This window comes from Mchenga conophoros, linkage group LG3 (genome assembly GCF_057382185.1).
Source record: "Mchenga conophoros isolate Kocher_MC1m ecotype Shallow Benthic linkage group LG3, M_conophoros_male_GT1.1, whole genome shotgun sequence".
NCBI classification, from domain to species: domain Eukaryota; kingdom Metazoa; phylum Chordata; class Actinopteri; order Cichliformes; family Cichlidae; genus Mchenga; species Mchenga conophoros.
Window position 1 is genome coordinate 29,439,176 of NC_140528.1, and position 17,463 is coordinate 29,456,638.

The 17,463-nt window shown below is 41.1% G+C and overlaps 1 protein-coding gene and 3 long non-coding RNA genes across 4 annotated transcripts; 2 read left to right on the forward strand and 2 right to left on the reverse strand.

The window, feature by feature from the left end:
• Nucleotides 1-917: 917 nt before the first annotated feature.
• LOC146578039 (uncharacterized) lies at nucleotides 918-5,835 on the forward strand. Its single transcript, XM_085256739.1, has 6 exons — nucleotides 918-954; nucleotides 2,195-2,539; nucleotides 2,630-2,755; nucleotides 4,256-4,573; nucleotides 5,231-5,557; nucleotides 5,623-5,835. Exons 1-6 carry the CDS (start codon nucleotides 918-920, stop codon nucleotides 5,643-5,645), a joined length of 1,176 nt encoding a protein of 391 aa, XP_085112865.1. The 3' UTR covers nucleotides 5,646-5,835.
• LOC146578040 (uncharacterized) lies at nucleotides 5,836-8,854 on the forward strand. Its single transcript, XR_014889933.1, has 2 exons — nucleotides 5,836-8,505; nucleotides 8,819-8,854. It is a non-coding gene; the product is annotated as an uncharacterized LOC146578040 (long non-coding RNA).
• Nucleotides 8,855-11,276: 2,422 nt separating this feature from the next.
• On the reverse strand, nucleotides 11,277-12,251 carry LOC146578041 (uncharacterized). Its single transcript, XR_014889931.1, has 3 exons — nucleotides 12,107-12,251; nucleotides 11,928-12,030; nucleotides 11,277-11,814 (listed from the first exon to the last, which is right to left on the reverse strand). It is a non-coding gene; the product is annotated as an uncharacterized LOC146578041 (long non-coding RNA).
• Nucleotides 12,252-12,564: 313 nt separating this feature from the next.
• On the reverse strand, nucleotides 12,565-13,956 carry LOC146578042 (uncharacterized). Its single transcript, XR_014889935.1, has 3 exons — nucleotides 13,821-13,956; nucleotides 13,648-13,713; nucleotides 12,565-12,593 (listed from the first exon to the last, which is right to left on the reverse strand). It is a non-coding gene; the product is annotated as an uncharacterized LOC146578042 (long non-coding RNA).
• Nucleotides 13,957-17,463: the final 3,507 nt, after the last annotated feature.

Here is a 17,463-nt window from a genome sequence, read left to right on the forward strand (position 1 = left end):
CCTTTGACGCTGCGTTTTCTCCGTTTTTCTCGTCCACACATCAATGCAAAAACTGAGTTTTCAAAAATATCCACCCTGGCCAGAGTTTTTAAAAATCTCCGTTTTCAGTGACTAAAAACGCCGTTTATGTGTGGACGAAAGGTGCAAACGCACAGAAAAATCTGCGTTTTCAAAAATACCCGTGTACGTGTGGACGTAGCCTTAGTCTCTGTGTTTCTGTTCATTCCTTGTCAGGTTGTCTGTTTTGTCTTCATGCCCAGTCACATCACATCACAGAGCTTTTCACTGTTCAGGTTCATGTTTATGTCATAGTTACATTGTTGCATGTTCCTGTTCAGTTTCACTTTTGATCAGCTGTAAAACCGCCTGTTCCAGTTTAAGCATTGTTTTAAATAAATTGCAGGCTCAAAAAATGTTTTCTCCCATTTCTTCTTGTTGCATGTTGAAGCTCTACTTGGAACCTTGTTAAGATCCAACCAAGCAAAACAGGATTTTTTGACATTTTTCAAGCAGTCTTAAACTTTTGATCGGGACTCTCAGATAATTTTATCTTTCAGAGCCTCTGAACAGCTTTACTGCACATTTTCCCTCTTTTCTCTTTCTCTTTCTCACTCTAGCTTGTTCTTTCTTCTTGATAATCTGCCCCTCCCAGCCTGTCAGCTCAAACACTGTTACACAATACATATTATTTATTCACATACAAGATAAATAAACTGACGAAGCATTCAGATCATAATTCTCCTTCTAAAGCTGCTGAACAGGACAGAAAAAACAACAATAATAATAAATCTCAAACTAAAAATCAATCATTTTTAACCCTTGCATGAAAATGAAAGTGAAAGTAAGCTGGTGTTTGTGCAGCAGCCTCTGGGTGTGTCTGCAGTGCTGCTGCGTGTGTCTGACTGAGGATCAGATTTATGAAGATGCCACTGATGCTGATGCTCCTCTTACTCGGTAAGAAAGCTGCTCTGATACTCTGCATGCATGTACACACACACACACACACACACACACACACACACACACACACACACACACACACAGGTTATTATATATGCAGTGCACTGATGTCTGCTCTCTGTCCTGCTGAATGAAGCCCTCCCTGCTCGGGTGATGCAGGGTGGATCCCACCATGTGGCTCAAATAACTGAGAACTATGAAGCTCAGTGAGGTTTTAGTTCATCATGAATAAAGCACTGACACACATTCACACAGATCTCAGTGTTTTATTCATTTTGAAGCAGCTCATGAAGAACAGGTTGATGACTCATGAAACACAACATCACAGCAGTTTGTTTAGAAGCTGTTTATATTTGAAGGTTGAAGTAAGTGTCTTCAGTTTTTTACTTCAGTATCTTAACATTTCAATGGTAACTTTGTTAATATAACATTAGGTCATATTGAACTTATTGTGAACAAACTGCATCTCTGCTGTTCACCTGTTTCATGTCACAGTGGCATCTTTTACATATTTGTCAGCTTCGTTCAGATTATTCTGATTCATTTTGCATTAATTGTTGTAAATATACAAACGAAACCTTACTGATTGTTTTTCATCAGAACCCAACACAAAGCTAAATTCTGCTGCATCATCTCCACACTGAAAGGAAATTCACTGTGTGTGTGTGTGTGTGTGTGTGTGTGTGTGTGTGTGTGTGTGTGTGTGTGTGTGTGTGTGTGTGTGTGTGATTATATCGTATGACATAATCACAGACACGCATACAGTGTAACTGTTTTGGTTGTGCTGCATGAAAGACGAGTGTGTATTGGGGAGGTTGAGTTACTCAGGAGAAATCTCCCCGTACATCAACTGTTACTGTACCCCCTTAATAAACCATGTGCTTAAGACTCTGCGTGAAAGTTAAAATATCTGTTCAGTGCACATAGATAGATAGTCTATATAGTTATATAGGTATACATGTCACACACAAATCCACCACAAAATGTTCCAGCATCAGAGCTGTGTCCATCAGAGGGACGGCTCAGAGTCAGACAGGCTGACATGTTTGCACATGAGGACGTCTGCTTCTACTGAGTCACTCACTTTCCTGGTTGTTGACTCAGTCGGCTCCTCTTTACCTGTTTAGTTCATCTGTGAACCATCAGGAAACTCTTTGGAACTTTACCTGATGTCCTGTGTCTCTCAGCTGTTACAAAATCACAGCACTCACCTGCTTTATATTTTTATCCTCAGGTTCCCAGCATGCCTCAGGGGTGGAGGTGTATGAGGGGGTGGAGTCTGTCCTGCTGCCCTGTCAGGTACAAGCTGATGTTACCATTGAGTCCACAGCAGCAGTGTGGGACCGTGAGGAGCTCAAGGACCCAACGGTCCACGTGCGTCTGCCGAGTGGTGACGATTTTAAAGATCAGAACATTCGTTACTTCAGTCGAACATCACTGAGAGCCGAGGCTCTGCAGACTGGAGACCTCAGCCTCACTCTGAGGAAGCCCACAGTCTCTGACAGTGGAACCTACACCTGCACATACCGCAAGTATGGACAAGATCAGCACAAGGCCTATGTAGACCTGAAGGTCACAGGTCAGTGCTGTCAGGTCAGATGCATGCTAATGGGAAGTTCTAAAAATCTGTTGGTTGATGTTCAGGTTGTTTGTTTTGTGTCGATCACAGAACTTCCTCCTCGTTCTGCAGTCTGGTTCAAAGTCCTCTCAGGTGTCCTGGTTCCTGTGGTTCTTCTGGCTGTTATGTTTGCTGCATGGCTGTCTTGTAGATACAAAACGTTAAAGAACAAAGAAGGTGAGTGTTTTATTGGACCATCTGATGAAATATCAGAACCTTGAAGGTAATCAGCAAAGTTTGATTTGGTGATTTGACAGCACCATAGCTGACGTCTCTGTCCTGAATGAGTTGTTAGTGATCTTTACATCACTGATGGTTACCACGAACTGTTAGATCCCAGTTATCCTGTACAAGACGTCTGGACCGACTCTTTGTTTGAAGGGCCAAAGTTTCTGGTATTATCATTATAGTGTGATATTATTCTGTTACCATATGTTACCTTATATATGTAATCAAAGTAGTTGAATTATGATAACAGCTGTAGGACAGATATTATCCTTTAGTTTAGATGGTGTGATCAGTATGTAGTTTTAGTTTGCATTATACTTCTGACTTAAAAGAGTGTGAAAATCATTAGATCTATTGGATTGACCTGTATTACTCGACACTGTTGAATGTGTTACACTGTTTCTTGACATTTCATACTGCTGAGTCATGAAGAGAATGTTGTGTGCAGAGGACCTTGTGCCGATAATAGAAGCGACAGACCCCCACCTTACAGAGAGCAGAGAAACAAGGAGCCGAGGTCATAACTTAGTAAGAGAGAAAGAATGTGAATGTTTAGGCTTTTACGACTAGGTGGGGGCCGCTAGAGGCTATAAGAAGCTGAGCAACCTGTCACCATTTTGAGACTTGCTGTGACCCTCTGCAGGCATGTCTCCCCATCATGATGGTTCTAATGCTCATAAGTGTTGAATTGTATGGAAATAAATGATTGTTGATTGAGCATTTATACACCGAGTATTGTCCTTCCTTCAGCCCAAAGATTCAAAGGATTGGGAGATTTCAACAATAGGCTAACAGAAAGTAACTAAAGCTGGTAGTGAGGAGACGCGCTGAGCTCTAAGTGCCTGCAGGAGTGTCCATCCTGCTATCCACTGATGATGCAACTGACTGATAACATAACAGTTAGGTGCAATCAATAACCACACCTGTTAGTTTCAGCTCTCCTCTGATGATCCTTCTCTTGGTCAGATGGATTAGTCTTATAATAGTTAAAGAAAAAAGGCCCCATGGATAGAAAAAGCTGTGACAACCATTGAAGAAGCTCATCTCCAGGCTGGAAGCAGGACTTCAGAAAACACAGAGTAACATCAGGACAGCAGGTCCATGTGTTACCCTGTCCATGGTTTACTGTAAGTGCAGTCAGATGTGTGATGAGTGTTACAGAAACACTGCGTCCACCTCTCCCTCGAGCTTTTACACTCTTCACAGCTTTGACTGGAGTGAAACCATGAGACGCTGAAAGCTTTGACTCTGTGGTATCTGGCAGACACGTTCAGTTCAGCTCTGCTGCTGATTGGACACCAAACACAGCACAGTCTCTTCATGGAGCAAAGGAACACGTTTCAGACTGGAACCAGTCCAACATGTTTTACTGCAAACATTTCACTTCATCCTGTCAAAGGAAGTGTGCTGATGCTGTGCAGCTCATGTTGTGCTTGGTTGTTCTTTCAGTTCGTGAGGTGGAGGTGGGTTCAGGTGTGACGTCTGCCAAGCTGCCCTGCAAAGCCACAGTTCACCTGTCTCAGGTAAATAAAGTCGTGTGGAAGGACAGAGATGGCAGGATAGTCCACGTGTATCAGGAAGACTCTGAAAAACAGCACAGACGTTACAGGAGCCGAACAGAAATGATCGAAGACCCGCTGAAGACTGGAGACCTCAGTCTGACCCTGACATACCCCACACACACAGACAGGGACACCTACACCTGCACCGCCTACAGCAGGGAGGGAAAAGTCCTGATGGAGAAAAAAGTGGAGCTGAAAGTCGAAGGTCAGTGCAGCAGATGATCCTTATTCACAGATTGTGTTTGATAAGTCAGTGGTTTGTAATGACTGAAGTAGTTTGTGGGAGAGAAACTGGTAAATGTCAGCAGTTAAAGCATCAACCAGGCTCAAAGATAAGTTTGTGGGAAACTGTAAATTTGATTCATTTTTGTAGTGGTTCAGATATTGTGAGGACGTTCATGAGATGAGATGAGTGTAAGAGAATCAGACATAAGACTTCAGAGCTCTGACTCTATCAGCCCGGCTATAGTGTTGCAAAAACAAACCCTGAGCTCGTTCCCAATGTCCTAAAATGAGACGAGTGATGGAAACCTTTACAACAGCAGCAGGCGTGTGAGCCGGAAACATCCTGGTCTCAGTGTTGCATACAGATTTCCCTAAATGCTTCTTCCAAAGCTGGATAGATGCTGTCTCTCCTCATCAGAATCTCAGAGACCCACATGAGTCTACACACCGCTCAGACAGCCAATGGTTTAAGGATGATGCTGGGCTATGAACAGGCTGTAGACGTTTTATGTTGATTCAGCTTTTATGAATCAACATAAAAACTCAGGGATTAAGTAAAAACATAAAGTCCACGACTGGTGTGTCATCAATAACAAGTAAAATGTTAACATGCTCACGTTGTTTGTTGTCCTCTCAGAGTGTCAGGTGGAGGAGGAGGAGGGGGCGGAGTCCATCTGTCTTCCCTTTCAAACCACAGAAAACCTGCCTGACGACAGTGAAGTGGTGTGGAAATGTTATGAACCAGAATACATGAAGGTCCACGTGTATGAGAACGGCTCTGACCGGCCCGACAAACAGGACGACCATTACAAAGGTCGCACTGAGATGAATGAAGACGCTCTGAAGTCTGGAGACCTCAGTCTGACCCTGAGACACCTCAAAGTGGGAGATGCTGGGAGATACGGATGTGAGGTCAACAGCAAGGAGGCCTGGAGATACAAGAGGGTGTGGCTCACAGTCAAAGGTTAGTTAGTTCATTCATGTTTGTGTGTGTGTGTGTGAGGTGTGACTCTTCTGTTTCCTCTGCAGGGAAAAATCAGGCCGAGAAATAAGCAGAGGCCATCAGGATCAGCTCCACTGATCCATCTGCTCTGATCACTGATCAATCAGTTTGATGTGTTTATTTGATTATTGATCAGTGAAGGACATCAGTGAACAGATGGTGCTGAAGATGCTGTCAGCTGATACTGAGGCCTGTTGAGTCCTGTGTGTTTTCAGTATGATCACACAGCTAATGTATAAACTCCGACAAACCTGTGTTCTTGGAAAGTGCACTGTTGGCTGTTTCTGTAAGTCTGACCAAATATAAGGTGTGTCAGTGTCATGTGCATGTGGAGTAACCGTTAACAACACTGTGTGTATCTGTGGATGTTTGTGGCTCGGCTGCAGGGGAGGGGAGGGGCACGGGAAGCTGAGATCCATCACTGACCACACCTTTTTAGGAGCAGTGGGTGGAGCTTGCTGGACACAGCTGTGTGCAAGGGCGTAGATTTCGTTTTGGCATTGGTGGGGACGAATGATTCAGTTTTTTTTCCTTTTTGTCTTTGCTTCTTGATAAAAAGGAGAAATGTACTTGCCTACATATGCTATTCTACATGCTTTTAAACCATTTAAAATTACAATTGATAGTTTTATATGTGAGTTATATAATGCTAAATTACAATTAAACAAATGACTAAGTAGTTTAGACTTTAGTTTACTTCAGTCATATTCAATATAAATCAGGTATCATACAAAAATAAAAATAACTTCAAATTCAGCAGGGCTGGACTGGCACAAAATATGGGCATTTTGACTAGTGACCGGCCCACCATGGTATTACAGGAAAAGTCAAAAATCCTTTAAAGCCTTTATAATTAAACTTAAACCTACACCACCTTCCCTATTCTGGTATTCTAAACAGTAGCACACAGAAACAGTTTAGAACTTCCCTTCAACTCATTCCTGTCACCTGAAAGGTAAACCTGTTTCTCCATCACAGCTCTGATGATTCAGTAAGGACTAGGGATGGGTATTGATAAGATTTTAACGATTCCGATTCCATTTTCGATTCTGTTTAACGATTCGATTCCTTATCGATTCTTTTTTTTTTTTTTTAAAGGAGAACACTAAAGTCGATTAGCTTAGAACTGTGTTTTATATCTTCTCTTTGAACAAGATAGAAATTTAGGAGTAACATGGCCTTACAAACCCAACAGTGAGATCTTAAGAGATCCACAGCCTACGGCTCTTCAATGGGGTGTCACAGGGTCCCCAGGAAAAAAAATGTATATGTAAAATAATAAAATAAATATTCTCCTGTAGCAATAACAAAGTTTAACATAAATTATTCTGTAGCAATTACACAAGAATATCCAGTAATGTCCCTGCCTACAATTAAACACATTCACTTACCAAAGTGAAATCGGGGGCATGTGCTGTGGCAAATGGGTGCAAGCCTTTGACCACAAACTTAGACACTGCTCGGTGACATTCGTCTATCCTGGCCTGAAAGGAGACGCTACCGGTAGACTGCAGCGACAACTGCCAGCATCTGAGCCAGCCAGACTCTGTCTCTCTCATCATGGTTATCTAAATGCAACGCACAGTAATAGCAGGTTTTGTAATAAGGTAAATCGCGCTAACATAATATGCAATGCTAATTGATTAGTTACCTGCAGTATTAACGGGAGAGGACGTGGAAACGCTACCGCTGCTGCTGGGTTGAGCTTCGCTAGTCCGGAGCGGATCAAAAACACGACATTCGTTGAAAGCAATCGCGTGTTTTTTGAGCAAATGCTTTTGCATGTTCATAGTGTTTCCTCCCTTTGATGAAATCTCTACTTTGCAAGTATTGCACGTTGCCCTGTTATCATCCTTTCTCATAAAGTGTAACCAAACTTTTGAGCGTTTGTGCCGCTCAGGCGCCGTGTTTCCTACTGGGTAAAAGACGCTACTCAACGTGATGACGTCATTCGGGGCGACTGGAATCGATAAGGGAATCGTTTTTAAAAGTGGCAAACGATTCCAAGGAATTGAAACAGTGGGAACCGGTTCTCAACAAGAACCGGTTTTCGATACCCATCCCTAGTAAGGACATCTCCTGGTTTCATCTTCATGTTTCCCTCTCACCACATATCCAAACCGACATCATGACCAGCAGCTTTACAGCTGTGGCTCCAGCAAACATCAGCTGATACTAGAAATTAATATTAAATAAATTCTAACAACAGCTGATCAAGCTTAAACGTGCTGCTGTTGTTTAATTCGACCTCCGCTGGTTTCCTCTTTCTGGCGCAGAGAGAAAAGCCGATCAGCTGATCATTGATCAGTTTCATGATTGAATTAGCAACTTTCTAGCTGAAGTAGTACAGCACAAATCCCGTTCCTTTTCACCTTAACTTTAAAGTTTGACCTCCTCGGCTGTAATTGGTCCAGCCCAGAGTCGATCATGACCAACTGGCCAATCCACCACCACTCATTTATACCGTTAAAAAAAGAAAAGGAAGAAAACCCCATCGGCCAATAAAAACGAAAAATCACGAGCAGCCCACTGGGCAAATGCCCGGTATGCCCGATGGCCAGTCCAGCCCTGAAATACAGTCATGACAATAAACGAATATGAGTTCAAAGACTTAACAACATTACTTCAGTTGCATTACACCAACATAAAAAAACAGCTTTTACCAGTTGCGTCAGATATCTAAAGCAAAGCCGTTCCTTCCTTTAAAGGACCTTGAAAAGCTTATCCACGCATTTATTACATCCAGTGTGCTGCCCCTTTAAGGCAGGCATGATCATTTGGGTGTGTGTTTTTTGTACCAGCAGACTTGCCGTAGTACCTCACCAGTGAAAAACAGTCCTATAGCCAAACTGTTGTCTGTTCCACTTTTTGTTCACTTTTTCTTGCTGAGCCTGAGAGAGCACATGCGTGTAAGTAGTTGCTATCTGTTTTGTAAGCTTTCCCGCGATAGTTTTGTGTAGCAGTTTAGAGGTTTGTGTGGAAAACTTTCTTTTGTGAGGTAAAACGGCCGCGATGCTAACACGTTAGCCCGTCTATGGGATTTCCCATGTAATGTTAGCATTAAGCTAATCGCTAAATGCGTGGGCCTAATAACCAGTGAAAGGGTTTGGATAAGTTTGTGTTTGTGTTATATACATTGTAGTGCATGGCTTAATGTTTGATGTTGTAAAGAAAATGCAATTACAGCAGAAATGTAATATTTTATTTTTGTTTCTGTACCAGTTTTACAGTGCTTCAACAGTAAACATCTAAAACGTATCCGCTGACTCCTGGATGTTTATTGTGGACCTGTTAGCTATCTGCCAAGCTAGAAACCAGCTTCACACCCTAGTGAGGGCAGAATATCCAGATTGGACGACTGTAACTCCCTCTACTCGGGCCTCCAACACTCTTCTCTTTGCCGGCTCCAGTTAATTCAAAATGCAGCTGCGCGTCTTTTAACCAAGAGCACCTGGCTGCAGCCACTGTGGAGCTCCACAGTAACTGGAAACACGTGACCTCCACGGTAACCGGAAACACGTGACCTCCACGGTAACCGGAAACACGTGACCTCCACGGTAACCGGAAACACGTGACCTCCACAGTAACCGGAAACACGTAACTTCAGTTAAATCGACTTTGACAGCGAAAACTAAATTGCGTTTTTGTTACTATTGATGCTGCTGAGAAATAAAAATGGTTTTAAGTGGGGGGTTTTTAACACTCTGGGTTTGTTCAAAAAAATTCACCATCCCCTAAATTGTTCGTGGCCAAAAGTGTACAGTGGTCCCTCGCTATAACGCGGCGCACCTTCCGCGACACTTGCTGTTTCGCTGATTTATTTATTTGTTTTACAGTACATCGTGTTGTGCGTTCTGATTGCTGTAGACCATTGTCAATCAATCTAGTCCAGTGTCTCCTGTACAGGAGCGGTCCCTAATAGGCCCACGGACCGGTCCCGGTCCGTGAGTCCTTTGGTACCGTTCTGCGATAGTTGATCCTCCGATGTGAAATGTATGGTTGTAGTTGTGTGTCTTATTTTGAAAGAACTATTTACGCGTTACCATAGCGACCAGAGAGCATTAAGAAGCAGAGAGGAGGATGTCACTGTCATTGTTGCTGGCGCACAGCTCAAGTCACGTTTATTATTATATTTACAAAATACCACAGTTTCTTTTTTTAATTCTTTTGTTGTATTTATCCGCGACACCTTAAAGGTCGTTCCCTGAAAATATTGTCTGACATTAAAGTGGTCTGTGGTGCAAAAAGGTTCGGGACTCCTGCTGTACAGTACAGAATGCGTTTAGCTTGTCGAATTTACATATATCTTCGCTAGCAGTGTAACTCTGAAGTGCTGTACTGTATGTTTGTAAGTTTTCTCCCAAACAAACACAACAATGCCGACGAAACGTTTTGCACCCTCAAATGCACCTTTAGGTTTCATTCCATGATACTGGAGTCATGTTTCTACGAAGGTTTGAACTCTAAGAGTGTTTAAACAAAAGAGAAAAGTGTGAAAATGTTCATGTCTGTCTGAGAAAAGTGTTTAAAGCATGTAGTGAGGGGTTTTACAGTCTTAACATCTGTAATAATTGTAAAAAATAAAGTTGGCTACTTCATGGATTTCACCTACCGCGGGTTATTTTTAGAACGTAACACCAGCGATAAACGAGGGACTGCTGTATTATTAATAGTAGAGTCTGGGACATCTAATTGATTAACATCAACATTGATTATTATGCACTATTATTTTTGTTCAAGGAGAGCAAAAAATATAAAACTCTCTCAGCTTGTTTGTTGCCAAAAATGGCCACTTTTTGTGTATGTTCACAAAATGCTATAAAATGTAGATTTCTTAAAACATTTTTCTACTTTTACCGACGTGACTCTTTAAAATAGCACCAGTCCTTTTCATCAAAATCAAAATTGTATCTAAATTTTTTACTCTTTATAGCCAGTTAGGTTATATATTACCATTAACTTTTCAGATAAAACGGTGATAAAGTCCTAATGTTTTCATGAAACTTCCTTTTTTTCCCATCTGAGCATCGGGGAAAAGGCTGTCTTGCAATTGTTGAGGTCACTAGTGTGTGCCCCATTTCTTCCAGGATCACTCTCTTTATAGGTTTTAGTGGACTCCTAGTACTGCGACGTGGTTTCATGGTACAAAGGGATTGTATTCCAAGATCTGGGAGACTGTAGAAATGAGCAGTGATGGCCTTCCTACCATCTTTCCAGAAAAGTGATCTGGAAGCTGTTAGGCTGACTTACAGCAGCAGCACTTTCTGCACCTGCAGAAACTCCAGGACACATTTACTAACGGTGTTTGTTGCTGTATGTGCAGCTTTGAATTTTTTAATAATATATATTTTGTTAATATTTCGGCTATGGTGTCTTGTTATGAAATGTACAAGAGTAAAAGTGTTTTTAGCAGGTGCTTCAAAGCTAAGTTTGACTGGGAAACTCAAAGCTCAATAGTCTGTATCAACAGAGATTCACTGCAGCCTGTGTAATATTTATTCTACTCTATCTTGCAAATACATATTTGTGTGGCAATGTCATGCACAACACACAATTATTAGATCCTTAAGATCAAACCCGTGTCATTGTTTTGGTCCACTCCAGTGCAGTAGTCAAAAAAAAGAATAAGTGAAGTGTCCACAGATGGCCAGGATAGAGCCCAGAGTGTTAATGTTTAAAATGTATAAAAATATTATTGATTACAATTCTTTACTGTTAATATCAACAATAAGCTTTTTATTTTGAAAATACAAGTTTAAAAAAAATGCTGTTACATTTACATTTAATGCTGTTACACTGTAATCCTTTATTATAAGTATGGACACAGAATCAAGTGAACAACATTTTGAAATAAGTTTAATTGGAATTTTGTACTATGCAAAAAACAAAACAAAAAACAACAACGACATATTAAACAAACAAACACAGCCAGTGCCTTCATTTGTCCATTACATGTCAAACATAGCACTGACCCTTAGCCCCTGCTCATCAGCACATGCTTTCAAAAAGAGCTCCATGTCCTCTGCAAACTGAAAAACAAAGAGGAACAAGTCCCTTGCTCCGGTGTCTTCTTCCTCTGACATGTCTCTTAAGACCCTCTGCTGGTCGCCTTGATTTAAGGACAGATATTTTGGCATTGTTACGTGTCCACGGAAAAGTGCCTTATTTTGGACAGCCCACTGCACAGCAGGACGCAGATCTTCAACAACTGCTGGCTCCTGTGTCAGGCAAACGGGGATGAAAACATAGTTATTTCTCTGTTGCAGAACAGTTTTTAACAGTTATTCAAATGTCACTAAACATGTAATTACTGTTTAAAGTGAATACTGACATGACTGACTTCCTGGAACTTTTTCAGTCTGACAATGGGCACGTGTTGTCCTTCAAGCACAGCTTTGGCTTCCTCTCTCCAGTGTGCAAATAGCTTGCCAGAGCTTAACAGAAATTGTTGATATTGTTAAGGTGTGTAAACTTTGACACAACATAAAACAGAAGTCAAAATATAAATACCTCCTGAGATCAAAGTTCTCCATCAACAGCAAGCACCACCATTTACGCAAGTAGGGCATGTCTGACTGTAAAATATTAATATGAAACATATTTAACAACTTTCAAAAGATTCAAGACTCCATTGCTGTGAAAGTAAATAGAATACTTACTACAGTATAGTCAAATGAAGCATCCAGTGCCACGTACAGAGCAGACTATTTGGAAGAAAAAATAAAAATGTCCTTTTTTTAGAAGCTTAAATTAGCTTCTGAATCTCAAGAAGAGAAGAGAAAAATTACCATCAGCATGAAGATCCCACAGTCAACTCCATAGTCTTGGCTTGGAAAACCCTGTATTACATTGAAAATAAAGGCTCGTTAATAAAATCCCTTAAAAGAAGACTAGTGTAATTCATATCATTCACCATACACTTAAACTAGCACATACCTTCAAGTCAAAGCTCTTTTTTTCTGACCACTGCCCGGGAATGATCTTCACTGCAAGATTCCTTTTTTTAAAGACAGTTACATTCACAAGTTAACAGATGTCATGATGATGGGTGTGAAATGTTTATTGCTAATAGCACCAACTGTAACTACAGGCCTTAGGAACACGACCTCAACAAAACAGCATAACAAAATGAAAAAGTACAGTCACATGCTCACAGTTGGTCAAAATAAAGCATTTACAGCTTTAAGTTAAGGTTGGCATGTTTTATAAACTAATTTTTAATGGTCTTTTATGTTAAACTAGAACATTTGAAGACCCTATTTATGTCTGAAAGTCATCTAAAGACAGCATCACTGACTTGATCATAATGTGAAGATGAGAAATAGAATAAAATGTTGAAGCATCATGCTGATATATCCATCCATCCATCCATTCGCTTCCGCTTCTCCTTTTCAGGGTCGCTGGAGCCTATCCCAGCTGTCATAGGGCGACAGACTGGACAGGTCGCCAGTCTGTCGCAGGGCCAACACACAGGGACAGACAACCATTCACACTCACATTCACTCGCACATTCACACCTAGTGGCAATTTGGATTATCCAATTAACCTATCCCCACAAGCTGCATGTCTTTGTACGGTGGGAGGAAGCCGGAGTACCCGGAGGGAACCCACGCAAACACGGGGAGAACATGCAAACTCCACACAGAAACTTGCTGATATAGTTTATAAAAAAAGCATGTGAGTGTACTGTATGTGTGAACACTCAAGATCAGCAGAACATGATCTGGGATGCACTTAACCTGGAACACTGAACAGGTTCCTGAAAACTCCGGAACAAACCAAAAATGCTTATAAAAATGTGACCTCAAAAGTGAAACATATTGTTGGCCACCAAATCCTGCCTTGGTGTTTATTGGGTCAAGAAAGAGGATTTCTCTTTGAGGTGGCTTCAGTACCTAAAAGACAGTTAGCCATGACTTCAAACCTGAAAACAATGTCATTGCAAGCGATCACAATCAAAGACTTTTGAAACTGCGTCATAAAAGCTTGAATACATCTCAGACACATAGCAAAATTCTAACAGTTTGTATGTGTCAAAAAACAAGACTTACACACAACTGGAAATGACCAGGGGTCCAGAGAGGGAGAACTATGATGTGCATCCTCTGAGCATCAGTCTGAAACAGAATTGTTTTTTAAGTATCCTGTATATGAACTCGCACCAAAGTTATAAAAAAAATCATTTGGATTACTTGCTTGTTTCTTTAAAGGACGGTACACTTACAGGAAAGGACTGCAATGGATCACAGCCATAGGGTGCAAGCCAAGTCCGGGTGACATACAGATTTTCTATGTAAATGCTTATCCCCTAGAATGTAAACAAAAACATTTAAAACAACAACTCTCTAAATTAAAGCTTGACAATCATCATATACAACATACAGTACCTTTGACTGGACAATTTTAGTGATAAGCTCAAAACAGCCATTTCCAATCTGAAACAGAAAAAATCATGAAAGAAATGAATGTACACTTTATTATTTCATATTCATAGAAAAAAAATACTTACAGTCGATTCCATTTGTTTGTTTAAACCCAGTGTCCAAAAGTTTGCCCGCATGAGGCATCCAGAAGACGTTTCAACAATCAGCTCATCTTTGGGTCTGCTGATGTCCAGAACATAGTTGAGCTAAAAAAACAGAGAGGTGTCATAGACTGTGGATGACCAAATCAGATAAGCACTAAAAGTTGCACTTTGCAACATCTGAAAACTTTAACATACAAGCTGTTGTTGGCCAGGGTGCGGTACAAAACACCACAATGAACGGCTGGCCAAAATGTTCTCAGGCTTTGTCAGAGCTTCGCACGGTGGTCCACACAGGTCAGGAAAAGTTGCATCTGTTGAGACCTTCTATTGGCTTTCTTGTTGTCAACTCTTTCCTGAGGTCCTATAGGGATTTTAACAGGTTTCAGACAAAACACTACATAGAATGCACATTAAATGCATACAAATGCAAGAAAAATAAGCACTATCTATAGAAGGAAATTCATTTGAAACAGCATGTAACAAATTCGTTTATGAGCCATCAACTACAACAAGATAATGAATGCAAGATTATTATTTCACCTATATATGACAATCACTATTCAAAATAAGAAATTTTACCAGTGTCACCAGACATTGAAGGTGCTGGGTTCAACACCGTTTCAGTGATTTCTCTGGGTTTATTGCACACCTGTGGGGCTAGGTACACAAAGAAAAGAATATACTCACAGATAGGAACAAACCTAACATGTAAACAATGGTAGCGTTCTGGTCATGAGACAATGCATGTACTTACCTACAACAGCTTGACCCAGTGCCGACAATGAGATATTGATCTGTGTGTTTCTCTGCCATGGAGCACGATGAAAAAACATTAAAACAAGAAGGAATGTTGTTGTAACGCAAAAAAAGTGGCAACATGATCATTGTACGAAAACTAGACGATTCCTAGAATTATGAAATCACTAACGGCAAATTTATTTAAGAAAGACTCTGTCCCAACCTTTGCGATCAACTTGCAAGACTTCCACGGTATCCATGCGTGTTTACGGCTACTGTGGAGGTCACGTGTTTCCGGTTAGTGTGGAGGTCACGTGTATCCGGTTACTGTGGAGCTCCACAGTGGCTGCAGCCAGACCCTTCTCCTTTTAACAGGTACGAGAATCCATGAACACATAACTCCAATTTTAGCCAAACTACATTGGCTCCCTGTTAAATATCGTATAGATTTTAATATTCTGTTGTTCACTTTTAATATTCTGAATAATTTAGCGCCCAGCTATCTCTCTGAACTACTCCACTTATACAATCCCAACAGAGCACTTAGATCGTCCAATCACAGGCTCCTAGCACAACCTAGGTCTCGAATGAAGTCGAGAGGTGACCGGGCCTTTGCATCCGTGGCACCCAGACTCTGGAATAACCTCCCTGTTTATATTCGCACAGCCGAGTCGATCCAGTCTTTTAAATCACGTCTTAAAACTTATTTTTTTACTTTGGCTTTTGATTCTGTCTAGTTGGCTGTTTTAGCTTGTTGTGTTGTTACCTATTGTTTGTTGTCCTCTTTTATTGTTTTTTTTAACTGTCTCATGCTTTTACTGACTGTGAAGCACTATGGTCAACACTGTTGTTTTAATATGTGCTATATAAATAAATTTTGATTTGATTTGAACATCTCTGATACATTAGCACTGAATGACCTGGTGGTTTATGTCCATCTAAGATTACCACAAAGTAAAAGATCTGTCAGCAAAATTATGCAATATTTTAGCCACACTATTGCCCCGATCAGATCAGTGAGCTGGGATCTCTTATTCTAAACATGAGCTACTGTTACAGCAACAGACATTAATACTACTGGTGTCCCACACAACAACTCAATGTCCACTATGTGAAGGAGCCAAACACAGGCCTGCTCTTCTCGTTAACTGAGATAAACTGCTGGCATATTGGTTTTCCATCTATACTGTCCAGTCTCTCCTGGTGGACACACAGCAGCATTGTTTAATCTCATTCGAGTCATTGTTGACCTTAGCCATGTTTTTAGTCTTCTGAGAGCACTGAAGCTTCTTTCAGCCTCAACTGAGGATACTGGGATGACTAAAAGCAGCCTGATAATTGTCATGATAATAAATATTAGTTAATCTACAGCACCACATCATCAGTCAGTCACCTGTGACCTCGCCTCTTCACCTCTGTCTGAGCTACAACATGGCAGAGCTGCCTCTGTCACCTGATCAATAACAGTGAGGCACTCCACATACATGCAGTCACACATGTGCTTCAAATACAACAATGAACCACCAGGTCATCATCCAGTTTCACCTGTGACCTTGTGTCACCATTGCTCTCTGAGCTTTGTGTTGGTTCTGTCACCTGACAAATAGGACATACATGACAATAAGAATAAAATGTGGAGCTGCTTCAGTGTTTCTGTCACTTTGTGCAGATCTTGACTCGTCAGTAATGTTTGTAGGCTGAGTGCGTTTTTACAACAATTTGTGCAAACTGCACTACAAGGTGGAATATTTGCAAAATCGTGACTACCTCATGATATTTTGTCTCAAAAATGAACCCTATGAATATGTCAGTGCCATTAGGATGAAATTATTGTGTCACCAACATTTTAATGTTAGACATATAATTCTAACAGCCTCTGTAAACTAATATCCGGGCTGCTCGAGGCTGTTTTCTCTGACAGTTTCAATCAAAATTAGAAATGCTGCTCTGAGACTGAGAGAACTAACAGTGCTGCCTGTTGTGCAGTTAGCTTCCCAAACACGTTATTCATGGTTACATACAGTTTTAGACTGATGTGGGCCAAAGCCTGGCATAGCCTGTAACGTTATTGTGACGGACACATTTTATGTGTTAACTTGGCTTTAAGTGACTCACAGGTTTCTCTGAAAAATACTTTCTTATATCCAGGTTCTTTCTCTTTGCTGCCATCCTCCTCTCCTCCTCACAGCGCAGGCTTGCCGCTGCTAAAACTAAACAGAGCTCCCTGAAAGGCTCAGCCAATCACATTGGCCATATTTGTCACATGACGTAGCACTCCAGTAAAGAATGTAATTTAACTCTTTCTGCACCGCTGGGAGATCGTTTTCTTTCTTTCTATCGGGTTGTTTTTCTTTACTCGAACAGATCAAATTATTGGTGGGGACACGTCCCTTCCGTCCGTGCCAAATCTGCGCCCTTGGCTGTGTGAGTGAAAATGTCTCAGAGCAAAATAAAAATGAGTTTGTCAGGAAACCTGTTCAGTCATCAGGTGTTTGTGTCACAGTGTCTGATGTAACAGCTGCCAAATACAAGACGTCGTTTTCTCTTTGTCCAGCTCAGGGTTAAGTGGGGGAGGCTGTCATAGGGGAAAAGGTGGGGCACC

What these genes read in the sequence shown, in the direction of transcription:
- LOC146578039 (XM_085256739.1), top strand. Translation starts at nt 918, where the DNA reads ATGAAGATGCCACTGATGCTGATGCTCCTCTTACTCG. An exon ending in GCTGATGCTCCTCTTACTCG is followed by an intron (nt 955 to 2,194) that starts GTAAGAAAGCTG and finishes TTTTATCCTCAG; the next exon opens with GTTCCCAGCATGCCTCAGGG. An exon ending in AACGTTAAAGAACAAAGAAG is followed by an intron (nt 2,756 to 4,255) that starts GTGAGTGTTTTA and finishes TTGTTCTTTCAG; the next exon opens with TTCGTGAGGTGGAGGTGGGT.